A 19,685-nucleotide genomic window follows, 5' to 3' on the forward strand; every position below is an offset into this window, starting at 1 on the left:
TTTCTAATTTATTTGTTGATTAAATTAGTGGGTTAATGGACGAGCTTGTGAGTTAATAGATGAGTTAGTGGGATCACGTTAGTTGTGGTCATAGTTAGTTGGTAGAATTTGGTTATATAAATAGACCATTCTTTGTAGTAGTTTATTTGAAAATCAAATCAAGTCAAATAATTTAATTCAGTTAAATATCTTCTTCATTCTTCTTTGTTTGGTGCAAGTTATAATCTCCTTTATCATTCAGAAATTAAACACTTTTAATTTCCAACACAAACTCTCGAACAAATGGGAGTAATACATCGCATCTCCTAGATAAGCCACGAAAACTAAAGTGTAGCATAGTCAAAATTTTAGCCAAAAAAAAAAATAACACCACTATAGGCGCACCCTCTGTCATCTGGTCTTGGGCAAAAGTAAGGAAGAGAGGAGCAATCGTGGAGAAAATAAGACCCCTTTTTCGTTTCTAAAAATAAAAAGAAATCGAGGGACGGGGTTACCAAATAATATGATTCGGCCTGTATAAAAAGATAAGGGCTTGTGTTAGAAAATAGTAATGATGTTTATTAATTAGCAAATTAGTAATCTTATTGAGTTTAGGAAGTTTCCAAATCCGATATTTATAAATAAGGCTTACTCCCTAATGTGGTTGGTTGTACACAAATTCTCTTAACAATTTCCATCTCTACCTTTTTCATCTGCTATTGGAGTACAATTAAACTTTCTCTCTCTACATCGTTTTCTTCTTTCAGATATCTCCTCACGTGATAAACTACACTAGGAAATACCAACTAAGTACTTAAAATCACTGTTAGAGGGAAAAGAAAGAAGATGAATAGCAAAAGAAAGGTGGATGAATCAAAAAGAGTTATTATTATGGATCAAGAGAAGAAGAGCAAGATGTTAAAGAGTTATTCAACCAAAAAACTCAATCTTAAAAAGAAAGCATCTGAACTATCCACACTATGTGAAACTGATACATTCATGATAGGTTATGGACCTTGTGGTGATTTCTTTACATGGCCCGAGAATCAAAATCAACTCGATACTTTAATCGAACGATACAAAAGTATAGACATTACTGATCGAATGAAATACTCAACTAGTTTATCTGATTCTCAACATCTCACCAGGAATGATTTCCAGACGAAAGAGATTAATCATCAAACTCAGAGTGTCAAGAATCCTCAACTCTTGTTTCCTGTTTCTGGAGATGACGACGACTATGATGGGTTTACTAAGACATTAACTACAGAGGAGTCATTAAGAGAATTTCAAGCTTTATTGGAATCTAAGTTGCAGCAAGTAAAAGAGAAGAAATTGGAATTGTCTAAAGGGAAGAAGAAACCCAAGACTGATGATGATGGTAGTAAATATATTGGCCTAGTAAGAGAAAATCAACACCATACGATGACCCATCTACCGAGTGGTGGTAGTATATTTCATCGACCCATCCATCACGTTTCTGCTACTTCATCATGGAACGGAAGAAACTTAGCGACATGTAATTGTTCGAGTTCTAGGCATTATTGTCAGCCTCAGCCATTGACAACTTGTCTTCCAGAATTGGTGGCACAACATAGTAGTCCTACTAGTACTATTGTTATAGATGATGATGATGATGATGATGATGAGCCAGAACCTGCTTCTTCTTTCACGTTGGAATTGAAAATATAAGTAATAGATTACAGGATGATTTTCTCGATTTTGTATTTGACTTTCTGGGTAAAGTCATAGTTTTCAGTATTATAGTATTGGTTTCTTCTTAGAATGAATATAATCTTGTTTCAATCTCTCTCTCTCTCTCTCTCAGCCTTTATTAGCAGTTTTTCTGCTCATGAATCCTTAGGCATAGTAAGACGGCTTCTCAAGTTCCATCAAGTCATGTTCAAATTAGAGCAAGTAGTAATTTTTCAGCAAAAGAACTCTTAACATATTTGTATTGCAACAAATAAGTTAACCTAGATAACAACTGGCACAAAAACAACACTACAGTAATCGATCCCAAGAAAAGAAAAGGGAAAGAGACAACCTCGCTAAGCACTTGTTCAGTGGTACAAAGAGGCATCAATTTAGGTGGTATATTCAGCATTTATCTTAACGTAATCATAGCTTAAGTCACATCCCCATGCCTGGCCTCTTCCTTTTCCTTTTCCTGTTTAGAGTACAACACAGACATAATGAATTAAATTAGAAAAGGGTATCGAAGATTTCTTTAAGCAAGAAATTGTCCGGCTCTATTTGACCTAATATTCATGAAAATCAGAACGAAAGTTGTAAACTGTGGTAGTTTCTTTTCCGGTTCCAACTTCAGAACTAGAACACAAAACTTCGCCATGTGCTCAACTTTTTTGAAGTGTTCAGTTTTATCTCGAATATGCATATAAGAGTTATTAACACTCCAACTTTCTTCCTTATTTAAAAAGCTTACCAATGCATATGTGAATCTCCACAGTACCATGGGTATCTCCTGCCTTCTTGAGATAAGAACTGGCTGCAACCCTGGGAGAGAGTGCAAACAAAAATGAATTGAGTATGAAAACTAATGTATAAAACGAGCCCGCAGGTAGGTCACAAACAGTTCTATCGAGCACACTAAGCGTCTGATTACGTTACAAAGAGATTAGGAAAGTCATAACCATTGGTAGGGCAATGCTGTCAAACGCGTTAGGATTTAGGAACTGAGATGTCATAAACGTAAGTCCATTCTACTATTGATTCTTGTTATCGAAGTTAATTGACCTTTGCTTAGCAGAATTAAACCTCCCATTATCACACTTAACCAATCTCTCTTTAACCATAACCGACCTCCCAATCATCCCACAAATTATAATATAAACATACTGAGTATATTATTTAACCACTTTTAGATAGGGATAGAGTAATTGCTGTTACCTATCAAAAGGAAGTGGTTGCCCACCATCCATGAGCAGAATATCTCCAAGTGATATTCGGAGATCATTTGGATGGAATGGTATTCCTGCATATCCAGCAGCACAAGCAATACGCCCCCAATTTGGATCTCTACCATATATTGCAGCCTAAAGAAAGCATAAATGCATAAAAGTAAGTCAGTTCGGCCGAAACCACACAATAATTGCATTACGAAGCACCAAAATTTTCATGCCTAATTGAGTTTCATTCTTGTTGTCAGTTTATGTTCTTCTTTCAACTTCATTATGTATTTCTCATTAGCCTTTTGGCCTATATATGAAGTTTGATTCCAAAAAAATAAAATAAATTTCATGCCTTGGCAAGTGATGAAGATGCCACTGTTCGTGCAACCTTTGCCGCTTCCGCCTCATCCGCAGCCCCAGTTACTGTGACCTACACGGGTTGAAATTTAATTGGACATCCAATATCCTTGTGACACCATGATGAAATCCTTTTGATCACACACACACACACACACAATATATATATATATATATCAACTTATACAGCTCACCTCAATCAAGCATGTGGCTCCTTCTCCATCCCATGCGATTGATTTTGCAAGGCCCTGCATAACCTGGTAAAAGAAAGCAGCGGCTAAAATGAGTTTACCTTCTTCAATTCAATGGTAGAAGTTGCATTATGGATGAGACTTGAGAGCATCAAAACCCATAAGAAAAAAAATGTAAAAGGGACTTAGTTCCCTTCTTCGACTTAAATAGTAAAAAAAACAAAAGGATAATATTTATAGAAGCAATGTTGATCGAATAATGATAGTTGGCGAAAAAGAAATATGTATAAATCAAATAAGATTTTGAAGGAAAAACTTGCAAGATAGAGACTTACAGCATCTAAGCATGCTTGAAGTTGGGTTGCTTCATGGCTATCCAAGGAAGTTATTGCTGTTGACCCAGAGATTCCACTAGCCAGTGCTACAACAGTATCATTGGTACTAGTATCTCCATCTACCTGCAGATGAGCTAAAATCACGTCAAATGTGAAAAAGAATGGTACTTTTAGACATCGATCTTGGCAGGAGAATAACCACAGTTGAAATGTTATTATATCATGTACCGTTTACAGTAATGGTAACTAAACTGGGGAACATAAGCAATTTGCCCGTAAAATTTAATGAATTGGCCAAGAGTGTCGTTTTTTTTTAACAAGAACGAAAATTATATATTGATTATAAAGGCGAGAGGAAGTTTTTGAAGCAAAATTTCTTTCTTACTAACCGTGATCTGGTTGAAACTTCGATTTACTGCAATTTTCACCATTTTTCTCCAAACATCACTTGTAACTTGTGCATCAGTTGTCACCAACTAGAAGAGAGAGAAATCAATCACGAATCATGGTTGTGAAACTTGCTAGGATTAGAGAGATGCCAATGAATGATACATACACCAAGTAGGGTTGCCATGTTTGGGTGGATCATTCCCGAACCTTTGGCCATTCCCCCAATTCTTACTTTTGTGCCTCCTACCTGCCAATATACCCAGTTTAGGAACACGGAAAAAATGGATTATATTGGTGGAAGCATGAAAATAGAATGATGGTTTAACCAGTGAATCAACCGAGAACAAGTTTAGTTGAATATTGACTCAAAATTTTGTTATTTCCAAGCTATATGATTCAGCTCCTTTGGTTCCACTCTAAGAAAATCAAAATAAACAATGGCTAGAGCATACCTCGGATTCAATCGCCACACTCTTACAGACAAGGTCAGTTGTTGTAATGGCCACAGCTGCCGCATCAGCCCTACCAAAAAATTTTTAGATTTTTCTAGAAAAATATATGTTTGCAATATTATTGAATTAGTCGTAACATTCCAGTTCACTAAAATCTCCAGGCAGTAAGTAAAAAAAAGACCACAATAAAGGCAATGGAGACCAGAGAGGGAGAGAGGGAGAGAGGGAGAGAGAGAGGTTTAACCATGTGTCATGATTAATACTAAGTAAAATGTCTGTGAATCCCAGAGTTAAATGAACATACCCCTCCGTAGTTGATGATAACAATCCAACTAACTTCGGGAGTGAGTTTAGCAAAGCCTCCTACATAAAATTATATGACGATAAATATGATGAATAGAAAGTATCTAACAGAAACTGGTAACGGGAATATATCCTGAACTGCTGGCAAGTCAAACAAACTATGACAACTTTATAATGGCGTCGATAAAAGGAAGACCTATAATCAAATATAGCAATGTTTACTCATTCACCTTCTTTATTCTTTGGCCAATTACACCCGTAGATTCGATCAAAACCTCTTCCGGTCTCAATTGGAGAAGCTACAAGAAAGAGAAAAGCAATAATAATACACCATATCAAACCCATGAACCATAACAGAAAAGATAAAAAAATCTGATATTCACTAAACAGTTTATATAAGTTTCATAAAACTAAACAGTTTATATACCTTCGCTACAGCAGATGCACATTCTATAACATCTTGGTAACCTGCGTCGCCCTAAAACAAATTGAAGGTATTTTTAGCCACGTAAGGTCAAGTTTTCATATAGAATCAGTTATATTCTTATGACAGTTTTGATATGATAAAAACGTAAAAAGACGATGATGCTTGTTCTATATGTAAGTATATTTTAGCTGTATAAAGAAAAGGGTTAACATAGTTTCTCGAGTTGTTCAGTATTGGAAATAGTTCCTGGGGCTAGAAGGGAAGTCTAGCAATGATAAATTTGCTTACTGTTGCCGCATTAGCTTGACCAGCATTTACTAACACTGCTCGAGCCTGAAAATGAAATTTAATTGAGCTTTATGAGTATACTTGGAGGAAGTGTAAAAGAAAGAATATAGAAGCAAATTTTTCATGGACAATCATACATACTATTGAAACAAATCCGAGAATTCAGCCAAAGCATTAGTTCATTTCCAGAAAAAGCAAAAAAAGGATGAATAATTGTAGCAAGAAGTCGCCTAGACAGGATATATTGTGCGGGTACACATAATAAAATAGAGAGGATTCTTAGTCTTATCTTTCAATTCCTCGTTTACTCTTCAGACCAGATATCTGCAAAAGTCTATAATATTGACCACAGGATTTACTTAGGACTAAAGTCCCATAACCACTCCTTCAAATAATAGACATACATTAGTAGATCTTTTCAAACCAAACTCCATTAAAGGAGCTCAGTGGTTGTGGTGGTGAAGCATGTCGGTAGTGGAGTAGTGCTAGTTGTGGCAATACCATCCTAGCAAACCTTTTAAAATCAGTTAACTTCAATAATCGTAGCTTACTTACTCTTTCATAATACAAACATTCGGAACCAACCAGAAACAACTAAAATTGCTCTAACTTACTGTTTTTGAAATGTCTAACACATGTCTGCAGTACACCACTGGTGCAGCTGCGACCACATTTGTAGTGAAAACCCCTGAGAACATATTAATATGACATTATTAAGAGTTCGAGATACCAGTTTATGTTCGAAAACCTTCAGAAACGTCGAAAAACTGAACATGTTCAAGCATAAGACTAGATAAGATATCTTATAGAAAAAATTATACACAATTTAAAAATAAAAAACAACCTCAGACTAGTAAGAGAAATTTTACCTGCAGCAATAGCATCGACGTCACAAGTCACAAGAGCAAGGTCAGGCTTCTCTCCTTTAGCTCGCAATCCACCATACATGCCAGCAGCTTTGAATCCCTTTGCAGCTGTTACTCCTCCTTCGACCTATAAAATTGCAACTCACGAAATGAATGGACCCACAAAACATATCAAAAAACAATGACGTTCCCAATCGCAAAAAGTTCATTTCACCCAATATGGCATTAAGTGTATATAGTTAAAACCATGAAATGTTAGCAGATAAAATCGAGTCTTCCTAAAATGTGCTCCAAGGGGCACATGCAAAGAGAAACTCAGTTTCATTTTTTTTTTTTAACCGCAACATATCAGAATTAGTGCAATCAAGGAGAGGGGGGTTGAACCTTTACTTGTTAAGGAACATACTAGAAAACCTAATTTAATCAAGATTATCCTATGAAAATGACCATCCGGGATCATCTCACTGTTCATTACCACCATTTCAGGAGATGTGGGTCTTCAATGTCAAACCTCATTGAAAAAATTGGTAAGATTATATCAAGAGAGTCAAGTAGGATACATTTAGTGGGTCAATAATCTAGCAGCTCTATAATTGGTATATCTTCAAAAAGTTCATTTGAGATTTACAAATTCAATCGATCAGAAATGGAAACTCATCCCCCCAGAGAAAAAAAAAAAGAGAGAACAAATTCAGTCAATCAATGAATCAGAAAGTTGATTACCTGCTTCCAAGGACCTTCAGGTAAAAGAATTGGAGCAGCAGGGATATATGTAGAAGCTTCATTCATACTCGTAGAAACAGAAAAAACTCTAAAAACAACCCGAGAAGAACGATTCGAGCTCAATACCTGAAAAATAAACCATTTTTTTTCTTCCATTGATCAATCACACTAAAAACATCAAAAAATTAAGGGTAAACAACACTCAAAAGTTGAAATCTTTTTTTCTGATTCTGAAATTAGAAAAGAAAAGGAATGACCTTTCTGTGATTGAGCTTCGGAAATCTAATTGAGATGTTGGAATGGAGAGAGGAGGTAGCCAACGCCATTGTGGTTTGAAAAAATGAGACCTTTTTCTCCAACTTTGGGGGTTGGAAGGGTTTTAAGGGTTTATAGGCACATATGGATGTGGCTTTTGGAGTTGGGGAAGGCGGGACTTTACTCACTCCACTAAGTCCACTTTCCCGATAGTGATTTGGTGTACTCGGAAACATCATTCTTATTTTTGGCATGGGAACAATTATCCAATGATCAAGAGATCTTGGGTATAATCCACGCTGCCTATATTGTGAGCGCCTCAGAGAAATAGCAGAAATTTCAGACGTCTGACATATAACACTAGGTACATTGTAGAAACGTACACTTTAATATGCTACTAGAGAAAGAAGAAAGACAAAGGAGAATGGTGGCGATGACCGGAGTTGGTTGTGTGACCGTATAGTGGAGGTGTTGTTGGAGACCAGAAGTAGATGGGTGGTGGTAGGAGGCCAATATGAAGGGAAAAAAAAAACATGAAGGATGAGGGTAGTTTTTGAAGAAATAAAAAAAGAAGGTCAAAAAAAAAATTTACCCGAAAGTTTATACCCAAAAACCGTGGTTTTTTGAAACTACAACTTACTATTTCGGAGGGTTTGAAATTGACTCTGTAAAATTTGTGCACATTTATATTAAAGAAGAAAGACAACCATGAGATTAACCTTATTAAGGTCTGAAATCTTTCTACTCTATAAGGCCCACTAGTGGAGGCACATTATTGACTTAAACTTTAGGTTTTTTTTTTGGTAGGGGTCAACCATGATATAATACAATCTCTTTGTTTCTACACTTTACATACAAGTTTTCTTTCTACTTCTCTCTTAAAATGAACAAATCAATATTCTTCTCTTTGGTATCTTAGTCAGATCAAATAACTGATCTGCCAAACCAGTAAAAGAATAAAAACCAAGGCAAAAAAAAAATCATATATAGATCAAGCACACAATCAATTCCTACAGCTCTCTAATTAGGGTTAAAACCCCACTAACAAAACCAGGCCAAAACTATAAATCATCCATCCTTCTCTGCACTGCCTTCTCTAACATTGAAGTCCTCTGGAAAAACGTTAATTGGACATCCTTCGTGTATTTCAGCAACTGCTCATAATAATAAAGATAAAAACAAACCCGTCAGAATATAAAAGCGAAATAAATGTCGATTACGAAATTCTAGTTGCTAGAGAATTGATTCTAGCAACTACAGTAACATTCTAAACGCAATCTTGAGCTTCAAGGAGAACTCATACAGATGTTGTGTTCAATTACGAAATTCTAGTTGGTAACATGTAATTTTCTGGGCTTCTCAAAGGGTTTCTGAGTTTTTCATCTCATCAGAATTACCAAAACTTTAATTTCGATCCTCATTGTAAAAATTTACACATTCAGAATAATTAAATCGAAGTTTCAAAAAAAGGTCGCCGGTATGCCTAAAGCGGAATTCTAGTTATCTCGATCTTCATCATAGACTCTGAATATAGACGTATATTGTGATTTGTGCCCAAATCTTATTCCCGATATGGGCCTTGTATTGACACGAAGGCTCTTATACGAGTTACTGGCCGGAGTGGGCATAGGAACCAGGCAGAAGAGAATAGTTGTTGAAAATTGAAACAAGTGCCTCGTACAACACAAATAGTTTGTTTCTATTTAAGACAGTAACTAAGTGCAGAAAAGGAATCACTTACTTGATCCTCGGTCATCTTAGTAAAGCCAAATCTATTTATCCAAATTGATTCAGCTTCTTCGGCAGCAGGAAGGACAATGTTCTTCACGTTAAAAGAGCATAAAAGCCTTTCGATGCATGAGAATAGTGTTTGGAAATAACCCTATGAACAAACAGTCAGAGTTTAGAAACAAGGAAATTTAGTGAAGAAGTTATCTTTTAAAACCCAGATTACTGCATGAGTACTAGTTCAGTTTTTCTTCAACTTCTTTTGATCAGAATATTGTCGAGTCATTCTGTGTTAACTGGTTAAAATAAAAAGGTTACCTTTCCCTGGTGACCTTTCTTTGTAGCTACAAGAGGAAGTTCAGCTACCCCGGAACCAAAAATTCGAATAATCCCAGCTGACACGACTACAGATCTGCATTCATAAATGGGTTGAAATAAAATAGAGAAAAACCCCTCAGGCGGCACAAGATCGAAAGAACTGAAGGTTCTAGAAACAAGCAACTCTTGATCTTCGAAAAAGCAACTTACTTTACACTTAAAACTGCACAGTACATCCCACCAAATTCTTGCCCAGCTACATTCCGCCTGCAGGACAATAGAAAAGAGACACACGAGATATCAGAAAGAAGGTAATACATCTTTCTGTCAAAGATTTCCGGAGATTAGCATGGCAAGAACCAGGTTTGCTTCATCTGGCCTAAAAGGGGGTTGTATCTTATTCTTTTATGAATTTGCTATAAAATATGGAATACTTTGTTATTATTGTCAAGTATTAGAGCTATTTTGTGTAGGGATTTTCTAAATAAATCATTGTTGTCAAGTATTTTGTATTATTATTTCCATTTACCTAATCATTTGGATCTAAATCTTTCTTCAGACTGGAGGTATAACACAACATAATACGAAGTATCCTAATCAAAATCTACTAAATGATGAGGAAAAATTTGATAGTATATTAATTGAAAGAAGATGCACCCAAAGAATAATTCGAAGTAAAAGAATATGTAAGATGATTAGCTTACCCATAGACCATAGCAGGGATTAGATCACGGCCAGACCTTTCAACTATTGGGTCAAAGCAGTCCTGGAAACAGAAATATATGAAGTTGATCAAACAGAACGTAAAAAGCAGGGAAGTCTTATTCTCGTTTAGGAGATCCTGTCCACTAAATTCAAAAATATATTCATCCAAAAAGGCATTAAGTCATAATTGAGAAGACTAAAACCTGTATCTAGACAAAAAGCAATTACACTATTTTGTTGCTTCATGATTGATTAAGGTTCATATAAAAAAATCATCTTTGTAGAATCAATATATTAAAATGGAGACTAGTACATATAAAACTCGGATAGAAATGGTTTGAAACTCATTGACAGAAACCACAAGCTTGTAAAACTATTTTGGTTTCTGAAAAACACAAGACATGCTAATGCTAGAAAGAGCTTCAATTCTTTGCTTCCTTATGTCATAAAAATTAATTTATGTTCTCTTTTTCTTTGCGGTAAGTCGAAACAGACAGAAGATAGTAAAGAAATTATTATAGGTCAATACTTACTCTAAAGATTGCCGCAGCCTTAGAAAGCAGCGGCCGATGGTCTGTAGATCCAAACTTCCCACTTAAAAGTTGCCATTGAACATTGACCCCAATCTCGCTAATCAATCCTCTCTCGCTAAGCTTTCTGTGTATAGTACTAGACAGTGAAGCTGGAATAACTTTTGCACCACAAAATATTAACTCGTGTAAAGTAGCATGTATCTTATTGCAGTCCTCACTACAAAACCATTTCCCCTCTGGAAGTTCCTGTGTTTAATAATGTAGTGAATGTTAGTACGAGCAATAAGAAGTAACAGGGAAGTACAAAACAGAGCCTTGGACTTGCCTTTAGGTCGCACATTCCACTGCTCCTCAAGCAACCAACATGGTATTCCTTCTCACACTAAACAAGAAATTCGTCAGAGCCTAATGATAGTTTTAAACTGTGGGTAACCTCAACAAACAAAATCAAATAATACAAAAGGCTTACTTGGTCACAGAGCATAACTGTCCGCTCATCAAATCTTACAACACTGAAGTCATGCCCCCTGAGAAGGATGAAAACCAGAAAGAAGCAGATTTATAGATGAATAATAAAAATAAAAAGAAGGATAGAAGTATATATTCTTCCTGACATTCATCAGTACTGAAACTCGTCAATATTTCTGAACAACTTGTTTTAAGTTATTTGAAAGGCAAAAGTGATCGAGTTCTCCAATGCTGTAACTTGTAAAGCTCGAAGACTAAGATGAATTGTGTTCTTTTATATGGGAGATTGACTTCTCCAATGTTGTAACTTGTAAAGAGGAGTTAATTTAAGGAAAAATACATTTCAAACCTGAGGCTTGATAAGTTTGAACTAAATGCGGAAATAGATTACTAGAACCCATCATTTGAGAGACCTATTATACAATATCAAGTATCAACATGCCTAAAATTATCGGACAAAGCACATTTTGCTTGAGTCACCCATGAAACCGAAAAATGTCACATACACCGTACATGGGAAACACAGTGCAGCTAGATCACACCTACGCATACCCATCACTGGAGATGCTCTTAGTTTCACCTTTTGTAGGCAGCATAAGCATTTGTACAGTTTTTTCTTCATTCAAATTTTCAAAGAAACATATGGGATATAAGACTACCTGCAAACAACGCAACCACCAATTTCATTAGCTGGTGCTCTAACGACCCGTTTCAATCGTATGGTTAATGGTCTTGAAATCCCAGAGGAATCAGCGCAAACGGTCGTTGCACTTGTCTCTGTCCTATCTTTGCAATACGGGCAGTACCAATCATGGCCTGGAATGTAATTTAATTCCAAACAACCTGCATAAATAACAAAATGAGGACACAATACTTAATTAAATAAGCCAACAAGCAACAACAAAAGATTGTGTAGGTGCGGAACTCTCAAGCCTGAGATTACCATTATCTGAAATTTATCAACATTCATTACAGGAAAGAAGGAGAAGTACATGTATTATGTAGGTCAATGAAGCAAAAGAACAGTGGATACATGTATAGTTAAGAAAAGAGAACTTAATAAGTGTTTAAGGTTGAAAAAGAGAAGAGAAACAAAACAAGTTTCTAGCTCCGGTATGTATAATGAGCAGTTATGGTGGTCGAATATGGCAGGTTAAACAGAAATAAATATCTGAAGCAGGAGTCCATATCGAGGCACATCACATAAGCTCGAAAATATGCTAACCTGAATGAAAAGCTCGAGGACAACCGTCACAAAGGCACAGATCTCCCCCATCTCCACATACTGTACATGTATCATCACCATTGTTGGTAGCAAAATTTTGACCATTTGCCAGTGAAAGTGATAGATCATGAAGGGACACTCCATCTGAGGTATAGATGTGACGGTAGCTGCAAACATACAGAACATTATTTAAAGATGAATCAATTATAATAATATAGCCTTATAACTTGTAAAAATTACTGCAGATGTAACTCACGGCTGACGCCTAGTGGCCCATCCAGCATGAGCTTCAAACTGGGACGGGCTGATCTGTCGGAAGAGAAAGAGGAGTTCCGTAAGAAAAACCATATATTAAATTACAATTTGTTCCCTGGCGGATCGATGATCATACCTCACTGTCGCAGCAACTACATACTATACCACTTCCTTGCTTGTAACCCTCCAGTACCATCTACAGTAAACAAATGAATACCAATTAGTGAAACTAGAGAGATCATTAATGAAAAACAGACGCCCAACAGAAACAATACCCAAATAGGGCAATATTATCAGTCAAACAACCTGTCCCTTTGAATAATAACCCAATTCAGCTCCATCTGCAAGCCCATTTGGCAAGAAAAGTACCCGATGCAAATCATTGTCCCTGCAAAGAACACCATAATCTGCTTAAGAACAGGCACTAGTAAAAGAATAGAAGTAGAATAAATAAACTGACAAAGGGGAAGAGAAAAACAATAAGTCCGCGGTCTAGAGCAAAAACTATACCTCTTCTTACCGCGGCTACTAGAACTCTTCTTTTGTCGTGGAAATGAGCTTGAGAAACTGGAATTAGGCCTACATAGCTTATTTGGCATTGGCGAACTAAAACAAAATATAAAAACAGCATCAGTCACAGATTAGGTGGATGCATGCTACTAAAACTCACTAATCATAATCAAACCATTCAAACCACTTTTACCCAAAAAACAATGGAACACAATCAAACTACTAATATTAATTTCTTCAGAATATGGAAACGGAAATACAAATAAATTTGGATGGGTATTTGGCAAACCTCTCGGTAACATATTCATTATGCGCTGAAGAGGAAAGAAACCACCCATATTCTTCCGATGACTCTTTTTTAACAGACGTAGTCTGTGCTACAGGCAAGTTTTGGACGAAGGAGCTTGAGCAAGGCCCATTCCTGTCGTCAAAAGCTTCGCTGGGATTGCTGCAAATTCCAACACAATAATTAAGAATAATTTCTTGTCAATTCAAGCCATGAAAGCACCTCAAAGAACTATGACAACAACTTAAATCAAATAGCAGTTTACCACAAAGTACAAGTAAACATGCATATACTGTTATACACTGATCCTCTTCATGAACCTCGTATATTTACTTGTGAAAGAAGCTATGCACTGCACATAGGGAAAGAGCCCCACTAGAAGTAAACTAATAGATAATAGTAATGACCTATACATTGGTTTAAATGTTTATAATTTAATGGCTATAACTTTTCTGAATGTGGCTTCGACAATTTATTTGATGAACCTAGTATATGTGTGTGTGTTATCGTATGGAATAGATTTTGGCTTGATAAACTAAAACATGATATAGTAAGTCATTCTTCATAGAGCACAACAACAAATAAACATGCGTATATTCTAAATCTTTTCATGTACTTCAACTATTTACTGCTCGAGAACCTATTTACTGTACCTGAGGGGAAAAAAAGATCAACTTGCCTTTTGTGAATCCAATTGATACCCTACCTCTGAATTATAAGCATATTTTCGAAGTGTATTATGATGATGGCCACTTTAATTATATTGTAACAAGCAAAACACAAATAGATGCATTTAGGAGTTAGAAATGAAACAACAACGGGAGCACTAATCATCTATAAACCAAATGCCGTTCTCAAAGGAAACATGAAGACTTTGCAATTATGAAAAGATCTAAAATGGTGTTCTGAGTTCTGAAACAAGAACATTAAAAAAAAAAACTCCTTCCCTTCACCACAACAAGAAGGATACTATGAATATATGATCAAAAAGTGACCCTCGCCCACCTTAGAACTGAGTCATGGGCTTGGAGAAGCCTTGCTTCGGCTTGTTCGTCTCTCTCATTCTCTGTTATAGCATTTTGGGTGTTCGTTTGAAATGATTCTGCAAAATAAAAGATATTATGATTTATGAGTCAAAAGAAAAAGTTTACGAGAAGAGAGCAAGCACCCAATCTTTTTTGCTCATTTTTCTCAAGTCTCTGCACATCTGGCACAACCGAGTGTTATTCTCTTTATTTTGGACATCCAAGAAAAAGGCATCAACCAATGACTGCTCGGGTTAGTTATCTTCGACATTGCTCCCCGACAGTGAATAAAATGGGCTCTAATCATAAAGGCTGCTCCCACATTTAACAATAACTTGAAGACCATTAAAAGAAATTATATATTTATACTTTTTGGTATTTTGGTCGTAAGTTAGACAAAAGCATGAGATATAATTTCCATCACCTTTCCAACTAAGGTAGGATTCCTCATTGAGTGATGAACCAGCCACTGTTTGTATTACTTCGTCCAATAAGCTGAGAGGTGTTTTCCTTAACTCTTGTAGAACACTATAGATTGATTTACCGTTGTCCAAAATTATGTAATTATTGGGATGCTTTGTCGAGTAACCAGCATGTTTCTCAAACTCGTAAGCATTTACTACCTGATCAAACCATCTGAAGTCAGTCAAACATTAAAAAGCCAAACAATTTACTGTACAGACAAAGATGACAAACTCACATTAGAGAAGTTACATGGTCGGCATCCGCACAAGTACCCACAGCCACTAATAATTCCGAGTAGCAATTCTTGCTGTTAAGAATTATAGTTAACAGTCTCACAAGTCAAAAAAAGGTGAACATTGTTACATAGACATAAAGAGAATAAAAAAACACATAAAATCAGAAATTACCTCTCCTTTAATATATTTAACTTGTGCACCTTCAAGAATACCAGTTGACAAAAACTTTTTGACATTGACAGTGTAGCTTTTCAAATCAATCTTCTTAGACATTTCAAGTTCCACCTTTTTACGATGCCGCGGGATGGAATTAGACTCAGAGAAGGAAGTTCCAGAAGTACCCAAAAGCATATCTGCACTTGAATCAACATATTCTGTAGAGTCCATCCTGGTTCCCATCTGAAAAGGACTGCAAGTGAGACCAGTGTCAACCCCATTACTTACAATCTGACCTATTGAACTTGATGAACCATTTCTGGGGTCCTTGCTCTTGCTGAATTTGAATATGATTCTTCGAACTCCAGAAGCGCCTACAGGTTCAGATGATTCAATGATCACCTTGGACGTTGAATTGAGAGGAGAAGACTGCACATTTGCAGATACATCAACACCATCCATGCTCTCTGTACTTGAACTCCCGGAGCTGGTGGAGGGGATATCACCACAACCAGAACTCGGCAACCCATCAACGGGTTTGCTTGAGACTGTGCTAGATGCATTCTCCTGCAGCGGAACACTTGGATTCAGAACCTCGGAATTTGATTCATCAATTGAAGTTTCTTTTGCTGGCTTTTTGTTAGGCGAAGTATCTGGCTCGATAACATCTGCAATGCATTCATGGGAGCGTTTTGATTCTAGTCTAGAAGAATTTACATCCTCCATATCCGCATCGGACAATCCTGTTGAACCAACAATTTCTTCACCCATCCACAAGTTACCTGAAAATAAGTAAGAGGTAAGAAGCAAAATCAAATGCCAACAAAGCCACTGAATTACTTTTTTAAAAAAATTCTGCAAATTGAACTGATGAAATAGGGAGAGAGAGAGAGAGAGAGAGAGAGAGAGAGAGAGAGAGAGAAAGACAATAACCTTATACCCTTGAATTCAAAAATGACAAAATAAACTGTATTAACTGAATCAATTTAACTATTCGAAAAAAATCAACCGCAACAAAATCAGCAACTTTATAACACCAAATCGATTAGAAAATATAAATAAACCGACAAGAGGAAGACATTAATTTAGATCAGATCCAACTCACCAGAAACGCCAATCAATCGGATCCTTCAAGAAAAAAAAATCAAAATTTCCTCCAGCAAAAAACAGAACTACCTTGTCCCTGACAAAGCTCCAAGATCTGGTTCAAAAATTTTGAAATTATCATCTCAATTTTGGATTTTAGGGTTTCAAGAGGTTCCACATGAAAATTAGGGTTTGTAATTGTTCAGAGATGAAAACAGAGAGAGAGAGAGAAAGAGAGGAGATAATGAGAAAATTACAGTTAGGGCTTTCTTGTATCTGCAACTGAAATGGAATGAAAACGAGCGCTCACCTTCGCTATAGCGGTTAGAGAGAGAAACAAAACAAGTAGAGAGAGAAAAGAAAGAAAAAAAGAGGCGCGATGAGATGGAAGAAACTAGAAAGTCGTGAAGATAGGGGTACCTTTTATATGTTTTCGTGGGACCCGTTATTTTGCTGATCTGTCATAATCTTATTTGGCAGTAATGTTGATGACGTGTTCGTCATCGCAGGTTGCAGGATCTGCGCTGATCATAATGTGTGCAACTTCGAGGAAGATCCTACAGATCTATATGTAGGTAGCCCGTAGCCTAATAGCCAAGGTTAAATATAATTGGGGAAGTTTTACAGAAGCTTCCCGTACCTGTTATAGGCGCGTCCTTCCTTCACAGACTACATAACAAATTTGCCTTAAGGAGAGCCTCTAGGAGGCGCCTTTAAAACTACCCATATAATTATGTATATTGTTGTTTATCGAGACAGATCGGACTGATCCAATAAGTAGGGAACACTGAGGTAAACTATAAGCGAAAATTATATATATATATAAGAGTTAATTCCTATATGGCCCCCTACTTTGTGATCAGCTTCCTTTATGGCCCCATTTTTTTCGTAAATTCAAATATGACCCCCTTTTTTGATATAATTGTCCTAACTACCCTTCCTTAAAATCTTTGTTCAAAATTAAAAATAAAAATAAACTTATAATTCCACCTCATTTCCTCTCCACCACACATCTCTCTCCATGTCAACTCTCTCTCTCCACATCACCTCTCTTTCCAACTCACCTCTCTCTCTCTCCAACTCACCCCTCTCTCTCTCCAACTCACCCCTCTCTCTCTCCAACTCACCCCTCTCTCTCTCCAACTCACCTTCATCTTCTCCGATTGAAGTCGCCGGCCGAAGATTTTTCCAGCCAGCGACTTCAAAAAAAAAAAATATTTCTCTCATCTCTCTCTCTCTCTAAAAATCCGGCGAAGGGGGTTTCCCTTCGCCGGAACCGTGAACAGACCTTCGAATCTGGTCTGTCGTGAACAGACCAGATCGGTCTGTTCACGGCTCCGGCGAAGGGACACCCCCTTCGCCGGATTTTTAGAGAGAGAGAGAGAGATGAGAGAAATTCCGGCCGGCGACTTCAATCGGAGAAGATGAAGGTGAGTTGGAGAGAAATTTTTTTTTTCTCTCATCTCTCTCTCTCTCTAAAAATCCGGCGAAGGGGGTTTCCCTTCGCCGGAACCGTGAACAGACCAGATCGGTCTGTTCACGAACAGACCTTCGAAGGTCTGCTCGTGAACAAACCAGATCTGGTCTGTTCACGACCAGACCTTTGAAGGTCTGTCGTGAACAGACCAGATCGGTCTGTTCACGGCTCCGGCGAAGGGAAACCCCCTTCGCCGGATATTTAGAGAGATGAGAGAAATTTTTTTTTTTTTTTTTGGAAGTCGCCGGCCGGAATTTTCCGGCCGGCGACTTCAATCGGAGAAGATGAAGGTGAGTTGGAGAGAGAGAGGTGAGTTGGGAAGAGAGAGAGGTGAGTTGGAAAGAGAGAGGGGTGAGTTGTAGAGAAAGATGAGGTGGAGAGAGAGAGAGAGGGGGTGAGGTGGAAATAACTTTTTTTAAATGTTTTAAATTTAGAATTAAGAAGGGTAGTAATGACATTTACTTGAAAATATGGGGCTATATTTGAATTTACGAAAAAAAGGGGGCCATAAAGGAAGCTGGTCACAAAGTAGGGGGTCATATAGGAATTAACTCTATATAAAATCCACTCAAATAAAACCATTTCCTAGAAACACTGTTCTTCTTTCTCTATATATAACTGTTTCCTAGAAACACTCGGACAAATCTAAATTTCTTCGTTAAAAGGAGGCTTTTCTTTGTCGACGTCTCATTTTCTAAGGGGATGTTAACTGTATTAGTTTTTATTTCTCTCGTAAGCAGTTTAGAGTAGAAAAAAGGTGGAAGAATAGAGAGACGATGAAGGTGTTTCATCATGATATTAACTTCTTTTGTTCGAACTAGACATCATGGATTATCAAATTAATAAAAAAAAAGTCTAAATCAGATTTGAGAATAAACCCCTAATATGAGATTAGTTGGAAAGAGAAGATTAATAGTGGTTTTAATTCGTTACAGTAATTGTTTGATTTGACTAGAACGATGATGAAAAAAAGAAGACCAAAAAGAAAATCGGCCAACATCTCGAGATAACAATAACTTATTAAATCAAGAGGATAACATCACTCAACAACTTCTATCTGGCTGTTCGCTCCTATATATATTTAAGTATAATAAAGTTTAAGACCTTTAGGGTATTTTCATTTGTGATCTCTAGGGTTTTCATTTTGTTGTTGCAATGTTGTACTCCCTTTTAAACTTCATGTTGTAATTTAATTTTGCAAGTCTCGTAGGTAACTTGCTTTTGTAAGTCTAATGTTATACTCAAAGAAGTCAAAACTCTCAAAACCATGTAAAATGTATTGGATTAAGTTCCTACATATGAAAGAAAATTCTGGTTAAAAAAAAACGTATACAAAAATCACCACATCAATGTGAAATGAACTTTTTGAATTCAGGCACACCTTTTGATTTTCTACAAAAAATCACCATAGTAAACTATAACCTAAAATCGCATACATAAATCTTAGATCGAAAAATGCTAGAAGATATTAGGAGTTTAACTTTGAGTATCCACATGTATGCATAGAGGAGAAAAAAAACAAGTTAATGTTACTAAGTTTGCCCAAAAAACTAAAAACACTAAAAGATGTCTTCAAAATTTTCCGAACTCTAGCAACATTTTTCAATATTTACAGAAAATCACCAAGATGCACTAAAGCCTAAAATCGTATTCATAATCTCTCAAACGTAAGCCACAAAAGAGAAACATCTATAAGTAAATTCATATATACAAAACGGAGAAAATTCAAATTAT

General features: G+C 36.5%; 2 protein-coding genes across 2 annotated transcripts; both read right to left on the minus strand.

Moving 5' to 3' along the window:
- Window positions 1-1,903: 1,903 nt before the first annotated feature.
- Window positions 1,904-8,109, minus strand: LOC147541340 (arginine biosynthesis protein ArgJ family). The gene is made up of 17 exons (XM_086638131.1): window positions 7,481-8,109; window positions 7,224-7,349; window positions 6,504-6,627; window positions 6,249-6,322; window positions 5,635-5,679; window positions 5,347-5,397; window positions 5,150-5,218; window positions 4,921-4,979; window positions 4,617-4,686; window positions 4,331-4,411; window positions 4,164-4,250; window positions 3,775-3,897; window positions 3,443-3,505; window positions 3,244-3,321; window positions 2,890-3,035; window positions 2,426-2,496; window positions 1,904-2,149 (listed from the first exon to the last, which is right to left on the minus strand). Exons 1-17 carry the CDS (start codon window positions 7,730-7,732, stop codon window positions 2,067-2,069), a joined length of 1,602 nt encoding a protein of 533 aa, XP_086494257.1. The 5' UTR covers window positions 7,733-8,109; the 3' UTR covers window positions 1,904-2,066.
- A 216-nt stretch (window positions 8,110-8,325) lies between these two features.
- On the minus strand, window positions 8,326-16,878 carry LOC147541341 (Acyl-CoA N-acyltransferase with RING/FYVE/PHD-type zinc finger domain-containing protein). The gene is made up of 21 exons (XM_086638130.1): window positions 16,732-16,878; window positions 16,494-16,589; window positions 15,404-16,170; window positions 15,232-15,303; window positions 14,956-15,154; window positions 14,512-14,608; window positions 13,510-13,668; window positions 13,221-13,316; window positions 13,017-13,098; window positions 12,847-12,906; window positions 12,712-12,764; window positions 12,456-12,622; window positions 11,890-12,073; window positions 11,232-11,289; window positions 11,088-11,144; window positions 10,763-11,008; window positions 10,229-10,290; window positions 9,735-9,791; window positions 9,525-9,618; window positions 9,220-9,360; window positions 8,326-8,632 (listed from the first exon to the last, which is right to left on the minus strand). Exons 3-21 carry the CDS (start codon window positions 16,157-16,159, stop codon window positions 8,540-8,542), a joined length of 2,733 nt encoding a protein of 910 aa, XP_086494256.1. The 5' UTR covers window positions 16,160-16,170; window positions 16,494-16,589; window positions 16,732-16,878; the 3' UTR covers window positions 8,326-8,539.
- Window positions 16,879-19,685: the final 2,807 nt, after the last annotated feature.

Source organism: Eschscholzia californica, unplaced genomic scaffold, assembly GCF_041429995.1.
Source record: "Eschscholzia californica isolate CP2 unplaced genomic scaffold, dmEscCali1.0.p SCAF_4, whole genome shotgun sequence".
Classification (NCBI taxonomy): domain Eukaryota; kingdom Viridiplantae; phylum Streptophyta; class Magnoliopsida; order Ranunculales; family Papaveraceae; genus Eschscholzia; species Eschscholzia californica.

Coding starts and splice junctions, on each gene's coding strand:
- LOC147541340 (XM_086638131.1), bottom strand. CDS start 7,732: ATGCCAAAAATAAGAATGATGTTTCCGAGTACACCAAATCACTATCGG. Junction 7,350..7,480: donor CGAAGCTCAATCACAGAAAG/GTCATTCCTTTT, acceptor TTTATTTTTCAG/GTATTGAGCTCGAATCGTTC. Junction 4,687..4,920: donor TTATCATCAACTACGGAGGG/GTATGTTCATTT, acceptor ATTTTTTGGTAG/GGCTGATGCGGCAGCTGTGG.
- LOC147541341 (XM_086638130.1), bottom strand. CDS start 16,159: ATGGGTGAAGAAATTGTTGGTTCAACAGGATTGTCCGATGCGGATATG. Junction 13,317..13,509: donor AATGAATATGTTACCGAGAG/GTTTGCCAAATA, acceptor ATTTTGTTTTAG/TTCGCCAATGCCAAATAAGC. Junction 9,792..10,228: donor ATCCCTGCTATGGTCTATGG/GTAAGCTAATCA, acceptor ATTGTCCTGCAG/GCGGAATGTAGCTGGGCAAG.